Source organism: Vidua chalybeata, chromosome 4, assembly GCF_026979565.1.
Source record: "Vidua chalybeata isolate OUT-0048 chromosome 4, bVidCha1 merged haplotype, whole genome shotgun sequence".
Taxonomy (NCBI): domain Eukaryota; kingdom Metazoa; phylum Chordata; class Aves; order Passeriformes; family Viduidae; genus Vidua; species Vidua chalybeata.
The window spans coordinates 59896469-59911433 of NC_071533.1; the positions used below are offsets into that span (position 1 = coordinate 59896469).

A 14965-nucleotide genomic window follows, 5' to 3' on the forward strand; every position below is an offset into this window, starting at 1 on the left:
TTCAGCTTTGCTTTACACCACCTCTGTATGAAAACATACGATTATTTTCCAACCAGAAGACTGATCTACAATGAACTTAGCAGCTCATTTAAAAATTGTGCAGGGAATACATACCATTCTGGCACTGGAACACATATACCTAAATATGATCTATAAGACTAGTTATTTCAAGAATATTTGAATAAAGAATTAAGTAAAAGGATTAATTTTATTCCTCAGTTATGTCATAGAGTAAATACAAGAAAATTAATAGAATTGTATTTTATCAGAAAAAATTATATACAGCATTATATCTAATCATACATGTTTCTCACCTGGATTTCTTGCTATCTATATCTATCCACACAATAATAATTATATATTGATTTTCATCAGTAATAAGGAACTTTAAACTAATTCCTATGTCCCAATTATCTAGGAAATATTTTTAGGTTTTACTATAAAAAAAAACAAAGCTAGGAATTAAGACTTGGAGTTTTTCTATTATCTCTGTGATTCAGGAGAAACTCTTCCTGGGATTTTCTGTTCTAAGTCATACAGAATTTTTTGTAAACCCCATTCACAAGTCACAATGAATGAAAACAAAGCCGAACAAATCCCAGTTGACTAAAACAAAGATTAATGAGATTGAATTAACTTTACTATGTAGTGTTAATCATATTAACACTAATATGATTCTGAAAAGTGTATTTATACAATAACACCATATATGTAACAAAACATGTGGAAAGAAAGAAAAATTACATGCTATTAGCTATGGTCCCTTCTTTAAAAAAAATAATTGAATCTTCTATTTATTGAGCAGCTGCTGCATTCACTCATTCATTCATCCACTCCCTCAACTGCTATTTGTGTAATTAATTATTCAAGCAATTGTTCACTGAGGGACCGTATATGATCTATGTTTTACAATTGACCTCAAAGAGCGAGGCAGCTGAATGCATCCGATAGAAAATAGAAAAAGGCATCGCAAGGTTCACAACAATTATCCAGGGTTCAAAGCCAAAAACTATTTCTTCCAGTCCATTGTCATACTCCGGGCGGCACCCAAACGCCGGTGGTATCCACAGCTGCAGGGAAAGAACGCGAGGCCAATATTAATCACCAGCCGTACAAGTCAATAGCCCTTAATGACTGTGACTCCACTGTACTGCAAACTGGTTTCAGGAATCCCTAAGAAATCCCTCCCTGTTGCTGCTGGGGCAGGCTGGTGGAAGAGGGCTTCTCCTTCTGCTGTTGCTGTTTTTGGACCATTACTGAAAGGAGCTTCCCTCATTCCTCATTTAAATAAATTTTGTTCCCCAAAAGAATATTAATTTCTTCCAGAAGTAAAATTTACTGCCTACAAACTATAGAACCATGCAATTTTAATATACTTATCAGACTTGAAAGGATGGGAAGCTTTTGGGTATTAACTTGTGAACTACATTCAAAATGTCTTACCGAAAGGTTGCAGAGGAATAAAAATGCAGCGATGTTCTTCAAAATTCTCCTCTTGTTGTTAGTAACTGAGTTTCTGCTGTAAAATGAGAAATCTGAGGCTGGGTGCATGACCAAACTATTGTCCTGACTTGTTTCTTCTCTGGCAACACCAGCACCATCGTTTTCTCTCCCACAGATGCTGCCCTTAAACAGACAGGGTATGTCACCATTGTCACAAGCAGCTCTACCATTGTAAATCTCTTTGTACAAGGGGGTGAGAGACAAAGTGCTCCCCCGAGATATGGTCACTATTCGAAGAGTTTTAATGTCATCATTCACCTTTTCCTGTTCACGGTGGATGGATTCAATGATAAAGAGGTTCTGAATGTATTTCTCAATAATAACCAGAACAGAGTAGGGCAGGTTATACCATGTGTATTTGGGATGACCTTGGGCACAGATAATGGCAAGGATTGAGCCCCAGGAGAGCAGCCAGGACCCTGCAGCTGTGCCCACCAGCAGTTCTGCATCCAGTTTTCGAGCGGGATTCTTGGAATTATCCAGTGATCTATCTTCCAGTCTGTAGATGAGAAGGGCTACGATTCCAGCTGTGCACATGAGAGCCAACACGAAGATAGCGTGCAAGTAAAACATAGTGAGTGCTAACTCACTTTTGATTTTTGAGCCTCCAATCTGAATTAAATACACAACAACTATGGCTATCGTGCTAGTTAACACAATTAGTCCAAAAATCATTCCAACAGTTATGCCGTGGAATTTGAATGGAGTTTTGTTTTGCTGGTGGTGCTCAACTTTACGACCAATGTTCTTCCACAGGACATAGAGCATCGTGGATGCTAGGATGTGGTACTCTATATTAAAGGGATATAGGTAATATATTCCCTGAGAAAATATTGAGCAGAGAGTTGTAGTTGTGCAATTGCATTGAGGTGCATGATCATCTAGAACTAAAGGAGAAGGAGAGATCAGTTATGTGCATTATCGAGGTTCCTTGTTTTAAGTGAATAAGTAAAACATAAATAAAATAGTGAAACACAAAAGGTCAGATTTCAGTCAAACAACACTCAGTTACCCACCTAAGAAAAGGCTTCCCTATGCTTCACTGGGGTTTGAAAGCAGAATGCATCTCCAGCAGTTGACATAGAATGGCCTGGGCTGGAAGGGACCTTAAAGATCATCTATTTCAAACCTCCCCACCACTGTGGACAGGGAACCTTTCACTAGACCAGGTTGCTCAAAGCTCCATCTAACCTGGCCTTGAACATTTCCAGGGATGGAGCATCCACAGCTTCTCTGAGTAACCTGTTCCAGTGTCTTAACACCCTCACAGTGAAGAACTTTTTTCTTTATATCTTCCTTACTCTAAAAGTTTGCTGACTACAACTTGCACCATCTTGCCAATGGAGAAAAAGATTCATTAGTAAAAAAAAAGCACTCAGAGTAAAGTCTTTGTCTTGTAAAACAGCACTAATGGATAACTTCTCTTCCTTTCAGCCATCCCACTGAATCCTGTAGGGCCACAGGCTACATGCAATCACTCTCCTGGGAAAGATTTGCAAGATTATCCATACTTGTTTTTTTATGAATAACTTGGTAAGTAGTAAACTCTCTTTTTAACACTGCTATGTTAATTTGTTACTGTGATTTAGTAATAAAATGGTTCCTTAGTGATGTTATTCCTGAAAAGAAATGTTCTCAAAAACTCTATTTGTTTGGAACTTAGAAGAAAATTACTGCCTTGTTCACATATATAATAATGATCATATAACATTTCAGTATCAGCTAATTACCATGTGCCCAGAATGTCTATGCTGACATAATCATGAATGACTCAGCTAAATCCTACAGTGACAGTGTTTTGCATGAGTATGCCAGAGCAGGAATTTCACAGTGCACCAAGACTTTTGCTTACCTATAGTTATGTTCCCAAAACCAAGCGTGATTAGTCTTTCCTTATGTTCATTCAATTGATGTTTTGACTCTGTTAACACACCATTTGTCCACAGGAGCAAATTCGTGAAAACAGAATGGATAACACCAAACCTACAAAGCAAAGTAATTATTGCAGGAATCTGCACAGACAGTATCTCATGAAATATGTTAAATGAAATTAAATGGATTAACTTTCTATGTACAAGCTATATGGCACTATTTATTTGTCAGTGCAGGGGGAGGGTTGAAAAATCATCACCAATCTCTAAAGATGTTCTGCAGTCACTGAAATCAGACTTCCAAAAACCTTACAGAAATGCCATATATTAAATAGCCTAATGTATTAAACTGTTAATAGAATGCCAGATGTTTTCCTGCACCTGAGGCTGTTCATGTTTCTTCCCTAAGAAACAGTTCTTTATTAGAACACTGTTCTCAGTGATAAAGTTGCAGTTAGAAATTTTTTAAATCTACTTATAAACAGAGCTGATAGCACCAGCTGACGTTGCAAAGCCTTTTGTAATCACTTTCTTCCAGAGCATGGGGTTTGAACACTCACCCAGGAGAGCAGAACAAATGGAGAACCTTCACCACAGATCATGTTTCTGAGCAAGTTTATTTTACCTCCTATAGAAACTGGTCAGATCATTGATAACTTTAAATAAGTACTTTGAAAATTACCATGTTTGCTTACTTCTTTTCTATGTACAGACAGATCAATATACATTAATCCACCTTCTCACAAACTTAGAAAACACATTGGATCTGATTTGGTACATAGGATACCACCAGGGAGGTTGTGTTTCTAAGTGCATGTGCACAGCTGCATCTACCACAGCTGTGAGGTGTGGTTGATATGCGTGAGGGATGGGATGCCAGAAGGACCTGGATGAGCTCAAGAAGAGGCTCTATGGGAACCTTAAGAGGCTCAAAAAGGCCAAGTGCAAGGTCCTGCGGCTGGGTCAGGGCAAGCCCCAGCATCAACACAGGCTGGAAACATTCAAGGTCAGGTTGGATGGACCTCTGAGCAGCCTGATCTAGTTAAAGGTGTCCCTGGTTATTGCAGAAGGGTTGGACTAAATTACTTTTAAAGGTTTCTTCCAACCCAAACTATTCTATGTGTCTAAGACCTAGTTTTAAAAAGGTGCTTTCCATAAAATCAATATAAAATACCTCAGTTACATTGCATTGACTGCAGGTTGGTGATACAGGCTCCCTTTCAGTAGGTAAATAAATAAAACATAATATAGTGCACAGTCTTAAAACACATATATGATGCTTCCTTCTTAAGTGATTCTGTGGTATCATATATTGCCATTTTCCCCTCTCATGACAAAAATATATGTATTCTGTCACTATTTTGATATCAGTGCAGGTTGAATAAGGGTAAGTGGAGTTACTTTAACTGTTCTATTTCTTTCTACTTAATGCAATCAAGAGGAGAATCAATCTGTATATTTTCACTGTCTCTCATACAATAAATCTTTGGTGTTAAAGCACTGTACAGACCTACACCTATTAACATGCCAGATGAGGATCAGATCCACTTTACCTTTCAAGTGTTTTGAAAGACTGGATAACATCCTTTGCATGACACCACAGAAAATACACCTAAATGGAAGAAGTACAGAGAAATATTGTTACACTAATGCACATGTGTAACACTCAGAAAAGAAAGTGCATCTGTAGATAGACATTCAAATTGTTAAAACTTCTGATGATTTAAACTGAGGCAGCTCCATCTCCACACATATGAAAGAGCTCATGATTTCATGTGATATTTACATAGAACCTGAGATTTCTTACATTAAAAGTCAGTGGCTTAACAGTAGAAATCTAAGTATCACTCACCAAAACATATTTTCCTTCTGTATCTGAAGAGACTTTTATTTCAATGTTAAACAAAATAAAGTCACTGGCTGTGGATAGAGGTGGGATTGCTATGGGCCATGGTCATGCTAAGTTTGAATAATTTATGAAATATATTAAATTCTATGGAGGGAAAGAGACTGATGAAAGGATGCTAGACTTGACTAATAAAACAACGAATTCCCAGGATGCATGACAAAAGTTTGTACTAACTGCATGAGAGACAACCCCATTAAGAACACAGCAGCTGCACTCAAGGATAGCACAGAAAACTCAAACAAGGAGTAAAAGAGAGAGATAACAATAATGACTTAGCAAGTCAAGGTAAGTGGGATAAAATTAGAACTCTCTGTTTGTGAGAGCATAATGGAGACCTCAGAAAGAGATTGCCACTGAAACAAAACCAAGTGTGGATAGGTTCAAGAAGAACTATACCAATGTTCCTCAGGGATGTTAGGGTAACACTAACAGTCTGTTAACTCCCAATAGTTCCTAGGATACTGAAGTCATCAGTAGGTGAACTATCAGGAGTGAGAGTCCTAAGATTTCTCTTAGAAACCTGCCTGGTTTGGTATTCCAGAAATGGTCTGAAAAGTGATAAAAACTTTGAGTTCTTCTTCAGCAACCAGAGTAACTGGAAGCCCATTTTTCCACAGCATCCACTACTGTAGGATGCCTTCACAGCCACTGTTTCTGAGGCAATCAATGCTAGGCAAAGGCAGCTCTTTATGGCTCAACTATGCTACCCAGCAGTAACAATTCCTCTAATGAAGCATTCATCAGTGAGAGGAGTGGTCTCTGTAAAATCCTAGATGTAAAGACTAAAATATTTCATGTAGGCTTCAACGGAAATCAAATTGAAATTACCTTAGTCTCTAATGCCATATTCAGTTTCCCATCCTAGGAAAAATGCAGTAAAATCTGACAGCAGATCTGAAACTGTTCCTTAAAACTTATAAAAACATAAGTTTTGAAGATCTGCTCAGACACAAGATAGTGGGAAGAAATAGGACAAGTCAGTAAAGAAATAGCAAAAATCCAGTTTTTGCTCACAGAATACTGATTGTGTCAAGGGGACTTCTGCCTGCAGAAGAACATAATGCACAGCCTGCCCTGGGAGGGCAGGTACATGTTAGTTCATACATGGGTGCACAACGTATATATTCATTTCATGGCATGTATCAGGAAGCCTCACTTAGAGTAAATGACAACAGAATCCGGTAGAAAACAAATTCTTTGGTTTTTAGATGACACATATTAGGGATGTTCTCTGCTGTGATTTCATTCACTATTTCAAAGACACAAGAAGATACATCTTAGGTAAGTTAATTACTTCTTAAATTTAACTTTTTCTTTGATTGCTTAGGCTAACATTCAAGTGTTTATTATTTTAAGCTCTTTAGATGATAAATTCAGTGACACTGGGTGATGTAAAATTTAAATTAGAATTCTTGTTGCCTTTGTTCATCATTTTTATTCACCATTCTTCCACACTCCAGTTCATGGTGGCTGGAAACCTTGTCAGCTCTGGGTCACTGGCTGTAATGAAGAATGCTGTGTTCAGATCAGCAGGACAGAATAGCTTAATTTCATTGCTTTGTTTTTCAGAGATGAAAGAATGAAGTTGCAAGACATGGAGAGTGGATATTAAAAGAATGTGAAATTAAGATTACTTCAACCAACTCAGAATTTCACTGTCAGAGAAAAACATAGATGGAGTGAGAGGTACTGTTTAAATTTCAATGCTTTTTTTTAAGTGTTGAAGAAAGCAGAAAAATGTAGATTGTTAAAAAATCTCATTTACATGCGATCACAACTGCTAGGAAAACATTTCTTTTCTTTTTGAATGACATAAACCTCTTGAAAAATTCATAAAAGTGCCTGGCTATGATTGAGTATCTCAGTTGAGTAGCTTTTTCTTTCCTCCTTCCCTACAAACCTGCTGACAGGGGTTTAGAGGAGTTAATGTGAGAAACAATCAGCTATGGAGTGTCACCACACACTGTAGACCCAAAGCCTTATAACAAACAGGCAGCTGGAATATTTCACAGGATTCACTGACTATGTTTGCTACTGTGCAGCCACTGATAAGAACAACCAAATGCTTCTAGAAGGAACATCCATGTTCATTTGTTACAGGAAAGTTGTCCAAGTATTTTAGAACCAGCTAGGAAGGGTTTTGTCCCCTTTAACTTACCAGGCCTACACCTCTAACCACAGAGGAATTATCAGGTTAGACAGATTGAATTGAACTTGTCTGGCAAGTCCTACGTACGTAAACAAGGGAATTGTCTTCAGCCAAAATACTCATTTCAGCCATAAATTCTTTATGTAACTTCAACTAAACAAAAAGGCTACATAACTTCAAGTACATGATAACATTTTTTTATTCTTTTTTTCAAACCCCTGTCTGAAACCCATGAACATCATGGCTAAGTAACTTCAGGTTGCAAACCTTGAATTTACTATACATGCACAAGCATTTAGTCCTCAAAAGTATTCTGTGATATGCTTAGAAATCAAATTAGTGTTAAGTCCACTGATTACAAGATAAAATATATTTTTGGTAAGAAACAAAGATTAATATAAAACTGCAACCAGTTTTTTTAAAACTGCAACCAGACTTTTACCTGTAAGATGGTGTGGACAGCATGTGTAACAGGAAAAATGCCTTCAGTTGGTGATAAACAGTTTGAAAAATCAATATAATATCCAATTTTAAAGGAGTCCAGAATTAAAGTAATCACTGCAAATAATGTAATCCCACCTACAAATGAAAAAGATATTAGAAATTTTAATGTATATGTATAGTGTCTAGGGACCATATGTAAAATATACAAAAACCTATTTAAGGGAATGAAAGTGGATCAATATCTGTGTTCTTGTTTAGGGAAATAAGACTAGATCAATGCTCAAGAAGATAACTGACTCTATGAAATTAGTGCCTCTAATTTGTGACAGCCTCTGCCCAGTACATTAAGCAAGGTCATCACTGGACAGCCCCTGCATGGCCAGGGAGGAGCTGCCAGCCCTGCACTGCCCAGGACATTCAGCAGAGTGCCCAGCTCTGGGCAGGATCAGCCTCCCAGGTGACAGTGGCACTGAAGCAGCCATAGAGAGCAGGAATTACTGCCCTCAGCAGCCCACAGCAAACTGGGCACTCCTGGGGAGCTGAACAATCACCTCACAGTCCCCCAGCCCAAAACCTCCACAGTGGGAAGTAACACAATCACTTGCTGTGCCTTCCCCATGGCTCGGGGGGTCACACTGTAACTCAGAGACTAACTCAGAGACCACAACCATAACGAGCTGTATGGTTTGTTCTCCTAGAAAGGAAGCAAAGATTTAATTTCAATATCTGTATTTCACACACACACACGAAAATATCCTAAATACCCTAAAGAACTTTGAAATACATTTCCCTTTGTTTATTTTTTTTGTTGCTGTTATTATTGGGTTTGTACCTGTATGACTAAGTACAATCAGCTACAAGATTACTGAACCAAACTCTAAGGCCTCCATTTCCTTGGTTTTGCTTTGTTTTGAGGGTTGTTTTGTTTTGTTTGTTTGTTTGTTTGTTTTGTGGTTGGCTGGGGTTTTTTTTTTCCCCTTTTTAGGCTTTTTTTCAAGCAAGTTTTCACTGGATTTCATTTGGACTTATTTGAATGAAGGCTAGATAAAAATTTACCCATGGACCTTAACCAGACCTCATGATATAAACCAGCATCAGTAACTTAATCTTTCTTTACAATTCCTCACAGAGTAAATAACATAACTAATGTTGACTTGGATAAATATTTATCTTTTATATAGGGCCACAACCTAACTTCCATATAAGTACCATGTGTTCCACTTGACATGTGGTAGTAAAAAAGTAATACTAAATTAAAATTTTATTCAATTAATTCCTTTATTGTCAAAGTTGCATTGATGAAAATTAGGTAGAAATTATATAAACACACTGTAATTTTATTATTTCATTGACCCTTTAAAATTAAACAAAAATAGACTTCAGAAACCTTTTCAATCACAAAGGTATGAATTCCAGTAGGATTTTATGCTTTACATATGCTTTTACGTTTTACAATCTCTCTATAATAAAACCACTGTAAAATTACTGATTGAGAGTAATTTCTACCTAAAGCTAAAAACTTCTGCTTTTGTATTGCAAAATCTAAAACCTCAGCTCTGCACTTCATACATGTGTGTAATCCCATACAATTTTTTTAAATTTATGCTTCTTAGGTCACCTAATTTGTTTTCTAACACATGTAACACGACTGGAGCCCACATTTTTAAATAGAGGTGCCATTTTTATTGTGTATGAAACTAAGTGGTGTCATAAAACACAAAATTATAGGCTACACTTGAGATCAAATGATATGGTTTTTTCCTTATCTAAAGAATGTTAATAATTATGAAATAAATTAGAATTTCTAGTTTTGATTATATAATTATAAATATAACTGTTTATAAATCACTCTGCCTGAGGTAACTAGACATGCTCTGAGCAAGGTGTTAGACTAGATGAATTTCAGAAGTCCTTTCCTACCTGAATTATTCTTAGATTTTGTGATTTATGGTTTATTTACAAAGTAGGCAAGAAACAGCCTGTTCGTTTGAAATTAGTCCATTTCACATGTGCTATGATTGTTTCAATAAGAAGGCAAAAGCTATCTTCTGAAGCAAAAAGATGATAGACTACTGACCTCTGAGGACTAGAAGACTTTATATGATGCTTAATTTTAGATTGTTTCATTTATTCAAATGGTATTTAGATATTTCTGCAATCACCCAGGTGGCCACACTACAAGTGTATACAAAGTGTCCAACATGCTTATTTAAGGGCTTCACAAAAGAATGATTGTACTGATTTTCTTAGTCAAAAATCAAAGCACAACTGTAATGACCATATATATGGTATGTTAATAGTTTTTTTGACAACTTTTTATGTTAGAATCTTCAGTAGTATGTACTAATACTAAATGGACACTAGTAATTTCAAGGAAGATAATTCCACTGCTTAGTTATTTTTGTTTACAATTGTAAGAAATGTGAAATTATTGCTATTGAGCGCTGTTTCTTTTTTTTTTCAAACATTCATTGAAACCTGTGTGTCTTAAGGGATTAATAATAGGATTTTCAATATTGCTAAATGCCTCATTTCCTCCTAGCAACCATCAAGAAGAAACATAATGATACAGTTGCAAAAATACCATTTTCACTTTAAAATATTGTTCAAATAATTGGCAATTCAATGCAGGTAGTAAAAAGATACAAGTTGAAGTCTGTCCACTGCTTTTAAGTTGACCAGTTGTCAATGCTTTAAACAGAAACTGTGCTGCTAAAGAATGTGATAAAATAAAGCTGTTTGTGAAGCCAAGTGATTTTCGTTTTGAGTTCTCTGGCTCACTTCACTTTCCCCAAAAATGGTCAGACAGCTTTTCCTAGCAGGAGAGCAAACTTAGGGGAATAACATTTGGAATAAGCCAAGGAAAGACTTCCTAAAATTCCCTGTGGTTATTTGGGTCAGGATAACTGTATTGTATTAAAAGCACAGCTCTGCCACAAACTTTTCCCACATTCAGACTCTAGGAATGGTTCTTGGTCAACCACATAGGTGGGAAGACAACCAAGCTCAAGGGTTCACACAACTGACACCTTGGTGCAGAAAGGCTTGAGGAAACCTTCTGTGAGCAGTTCTTGTAAACTGATCATCCATCCTTCTAGTGTTGCTAAACATGTCCAAGGAGTCAGTTATAGGAGGTTTTTGTTAAATCATTCCATTTCAGCATTTGTCAGAGCAAAGTGGTCTAAGCAGGCAACTGCCACCACTTTTACTAAAATGATATTCACAGTTTGAAAGTATTCATGAAAATACACTCATTTTATAGTGTTTAATACAAGGACATTTGCTCTCACAATTACAGCAAAGAGATGTTCTTGAAAAGTAGCTGATAGAGCTAGTAAAAAAATTGCAGCAAGCTTTCAGTGGAAAAACTCAAACAAAATATGTCTGTCCCACTCCATCCTCCCCTTTCCTTTTTGGACTTTTGATCTTTCAGGTAAAAGATTTCTATGACAAAAGCACTGATAAAAAGGAGGGCAAGGGGGATCTTAGCAGAGGAATTGCCTCCTGAGTTTTTCCTTAGCTCAAATAAGTTTTCTTTTACCAATAGAGGATAAAGGAGTTGCACAGATTTGTTGTAACTACAAGAAACTCCCAAGAATAGGAAAGTGTAGGTCATTCCCTAAGGGCAAATTTGTTGAATTGCAGCCTAAGAGAAGCCATGGAACCCACAGCACTTGAGAAGCCAGGACAAAGAGCCATCCTGTGCTGGTAAAAGAAATGGATAAGGTAACCTAGTAGTTCAATCTAGGATCTTATTTCTAAGTTTCTGTGACTCCTTATATTCTGTAGGACAAATGAAATGCTGTGAATGCAATGCCAAAAAAAAGAAGGTGGAGGATCCTGCTGTACTTACCCATGCTAGGCAGCATTTATTCCATATTTAGGAGGGGAAGGCTACCCTTTGAGTAACAAAACTTAGCTTGGTCCAAGGTAGGATCATATTAAGCCTTGCATGAATTTCAGGAGGTTGTAAGTCACATAAGCTATGAAATGAAAAATGCTTGAGAGATGAATATTGCTTTGAAAAATAGTAAATAATCAGGGGGAACAATTCAACAGTTGGTATGTGAACTCCATAAATTTCAGGAAAGAGTCTACAGACCATGGCTGTACATTAGACATTTAAAAAAATAGGTCTTCTATCAGCAATTCAAACACAAATGTTAACAGTTGCAAAGAAAAGAAATTATACACAAGCACTGAGATTGAGAATAAACTACATATCCACAGCACAACCTTACTTCAAAATAAGTAGTTGCCAGGTGTTCTTGGAATTTGCATTTAGATATTTCATTAGCTGCTGTGAAAATTAGCTGTTGTCTCATTGTTAGTAGGCAGAAAACATTTTAGGGGAAAGCTGTCATAACATTCCACTTAAATTCTTTCCGATCTATCACTGACCGTGCTGAGACCAGAGGAGGCTGGTAAAACTGGGATTGCCTATTATTCCACAAGCACTGATGCAGGCTGTTTCTTTTCCTTGGTACCCAAAAACACAGCATTCCTGTCACTACCACTCTGTGATATGCTGCCCAAACACCTTCTCTCAATATACCTTTGTATCCTCACTCTGGTACACAGCTGACTGCAGAGAAGGGCTGGCATACCCCACCACTACCATCACAAACTTTTATACTTTTTCTGCAAGCAAATGCTCAGTTTAGATTCCTTGTTTACCTGCTTTATATACTGATTACAAACTGATCTGGTCAGGGTTTTTGTCCTCTTCTGTCTAACTCTAGATGTTTCAAAAGCATCACTGTACACATATAAACAGGAATCTCTGACATACATCAGTAGAGAGAACACTTCAAAACCTTTCTGACTGGCACTACCATAATGTAAATTGCATTATACCATCTGGAAAAGGTGATAATTCCTCCAAAACAGCTGCAAGACACCAACAAAATTGTCTCTTCCGCTAGCTATATTTCATTTTTCAAGTTTGACCAAACCAGCCTGGTAAGGAAGAAAGGCGCTGGAGCTTTCAGCACTATAAATGGTAGGTTGGAAAGTGAGGATGTTTAACAAACAGCTTCCCAATACAATCTTCTAGTATGTTCAGCTTATGCATATATTTACTTTAGAGTGCACTGCACGTTCATTCAGTTTGCGAATACCAGGATGCCTCCCGGTAGGGATGGAGAGGGTAACAAAGAGGCAGCAGACACAGGTGATGGCACAGATGTCCCTTGTGCAGTACCACTCTGTGCCATCCGCCCGTACTTACACTTCAGCCAGCGGGCTCCGGCGTGCGTGTCCTTGTCCCGGATCAGCCTCCTCTGCGTGCAGCTCCTGCAGAGGTACCACAGCATCCACAGCAGCTGGATAAGCATCAGCGTGATGAGGTAGGAGAGCAGGTGGCTCTTGCTGATGCCCACAGCATGCACAGCCCAGGCGAAGGTGAGCAGCAGCCCGGCCAGGAAGAGGTTGATGCCGTACTGGCTGCTGAGGATCTCGGCGTTTTTCTGCGGGTAGCTGCCGCCCACCGCGGGGCACCCGGCGGCTTGCTCCATCTCCCACGCCGCCGGCCAGGTGCTCCAAGCAGGCGGCCCCGCTTTACCCGGGGAGCCCCGAGGCCGCAGCTAGCCCGTCCCCCATCGCGGCGGGGGCGGAGCGGGACCGCCGGCCCTGGCCGTGCCCTGCCCGCGGGCGGGGGTCCCCGGCTGCCGGGGCAGCCCTGCGATCCCCTCTGCGGGATCTGAGGTCTTGCGGGACACTCTTCCCTAAGACTGATAACAGCTGGGGTCCAGACCAGGGTAAGGAGAAGTGACTCGGACGAAGGTTATTTCGGAGCCAGCCCTGCCCCTTTGGCTTTTTAAGGGACATGGGGTTATGTCTGTGTTGGGAGACCCGTGCGGCGTACCCGTGCGTGTAGGTGTAACACGTTCCCTGGATAGGAAGATGCGAAAGACACTGTGTATTGAAGAAGCCCCTGGGCCGACGGCTGGAAAGCTGAGGAACGGCCAGAACCTGGGAGCCGGCGAGGCTGGAGCCTGCCCTGCAGCCCAGGAGCCTCCAGCCGCCGATGGAGCTCCTTCGCACAGCGAGGCAGAGGGATCACACACGTGCTTCACACTCTGGGCTCCACAGGCCATCTTCTTTTGAGCAGTCAGTACTTTCACTGGTCGGACAGAACCTCGTTTTCCAGGAATTCTCTAGACCTTTCAAAAGTGGTAATTTACCTTGTTTTTTTTAGAAAGTCCTGTTCTGACAACATGATACTATAGGAATTGCTAGCTGGAGAAGCAACTACTGAGCTCAAAGTAGCAAAACTTTCTGCAGAATTTAGTCCACTTCTTATATATTCGTTTTCCCAATATTTATACACGCTTTCAGTATTGACCCTTTTCTACTTAAAATTAATTCTCTTAACTTTAGGTATTTGGATGCCAAGTATAGCTTGGAAGCCAAACACCAAGATAGACTGGTCCTTGTTCTGGCCAAGCAGGTCTTGCATTTTTGCTCTGTACCTGTTGGTTGCATATGGATTACCCAAAACATTGGTTTTCACAGTGAGTGATGCACACCTCGCATGAAATTAAGCCACTAGTTCAACTACAATTATAAAAAAAGATATATTGAAAATACAGCATCTATTTTACTCTACTTCCTCCCACAAAGGAGTCATTATAAGCTTTTTCTCTTCTGAAGCCAGAAATTAATAGACGGGTTTTTCTCATATAACAAAGGACACTTTTGAACTTACGTATAAGTATCTGGGAATCACAAGCCTCTTAAACAACAGGGAAGAAAAACAATGTGGCAGAAAGGTGGAATGAGTGAATTCTGGACAATCACCTGTTTAGGTAAACATAAAGAAGTAGTTCCTGTCCTTTATTCATTTTGTCCTGTTCTCAAGAAACAGGTATTTTAAGCCATCTGCAAATTTTCCTTTTGAGGAATGCACTTAACAGGAAGCAAGCCCTATGTTTCTGTCTGGCCTGTTAAATCAAAAGCATAACTAGTCAAACAGTCAGGCTTCAATCACCTCTAGATCACAGCTACATCCATTATTATCAGAAATGGCATTGTGGAATTGCCAAATCCTACATCTATCTCATAAGATGTAACCTTTAAAGAATAACT

General features: G+C 38.8%; 1 protein-coding gene across 1 annotated transcript; it reads right to left on the bottom strand.

Moving 5' to 3' along the window:
• Window positions 1–899: 899 nt before the first annotated feature.
• On the bottom strand, window positions 900–13392 carry OTOP1 (otopetrin 1). The gene is made up of 6 exons (XM_053941739.1): window positions 13107–13392; window positions 7875–8011; window positions 4928–4986; window positions 3356–3486; window positions 1444–2390; window positions 900–1070 (listed from the first exon to the last, which is right to left on the bottom strand). Exons 1-6 carry the CDS (start codon window positions 13390–13392, stop codon window positions 900–902), a joined length of 1731 nt encoding a protein of 576 aa, XP_053797714.1.
• Window positions 13393–14965: the final 1573 nt, after the last annotated feature.

Coding starts and splice junctions, on each gene's coding strand:
- OTOP1 (XM_053941739.1), bottom strand. CDS start 13,392: ATGGAGCAAGCCGCCGGGTGCCCCGCGGTGGGCGGCAGCTACCCGCAG. Junction 8,012..13,106: donor CGGAGCCCGCTGGCTGAAGT/GTAAGTACGGGC, acceptor TTTCATTTGTAG/GTGGGATTACATTATTTGCA. Junction 3,487..4,927: donor TCTTTCAAAACACTTGAAAG/GTAAAGTGGATC, acceptor TTTGCTTTGTAG/GTTTGGTGTTATCCATTCTG.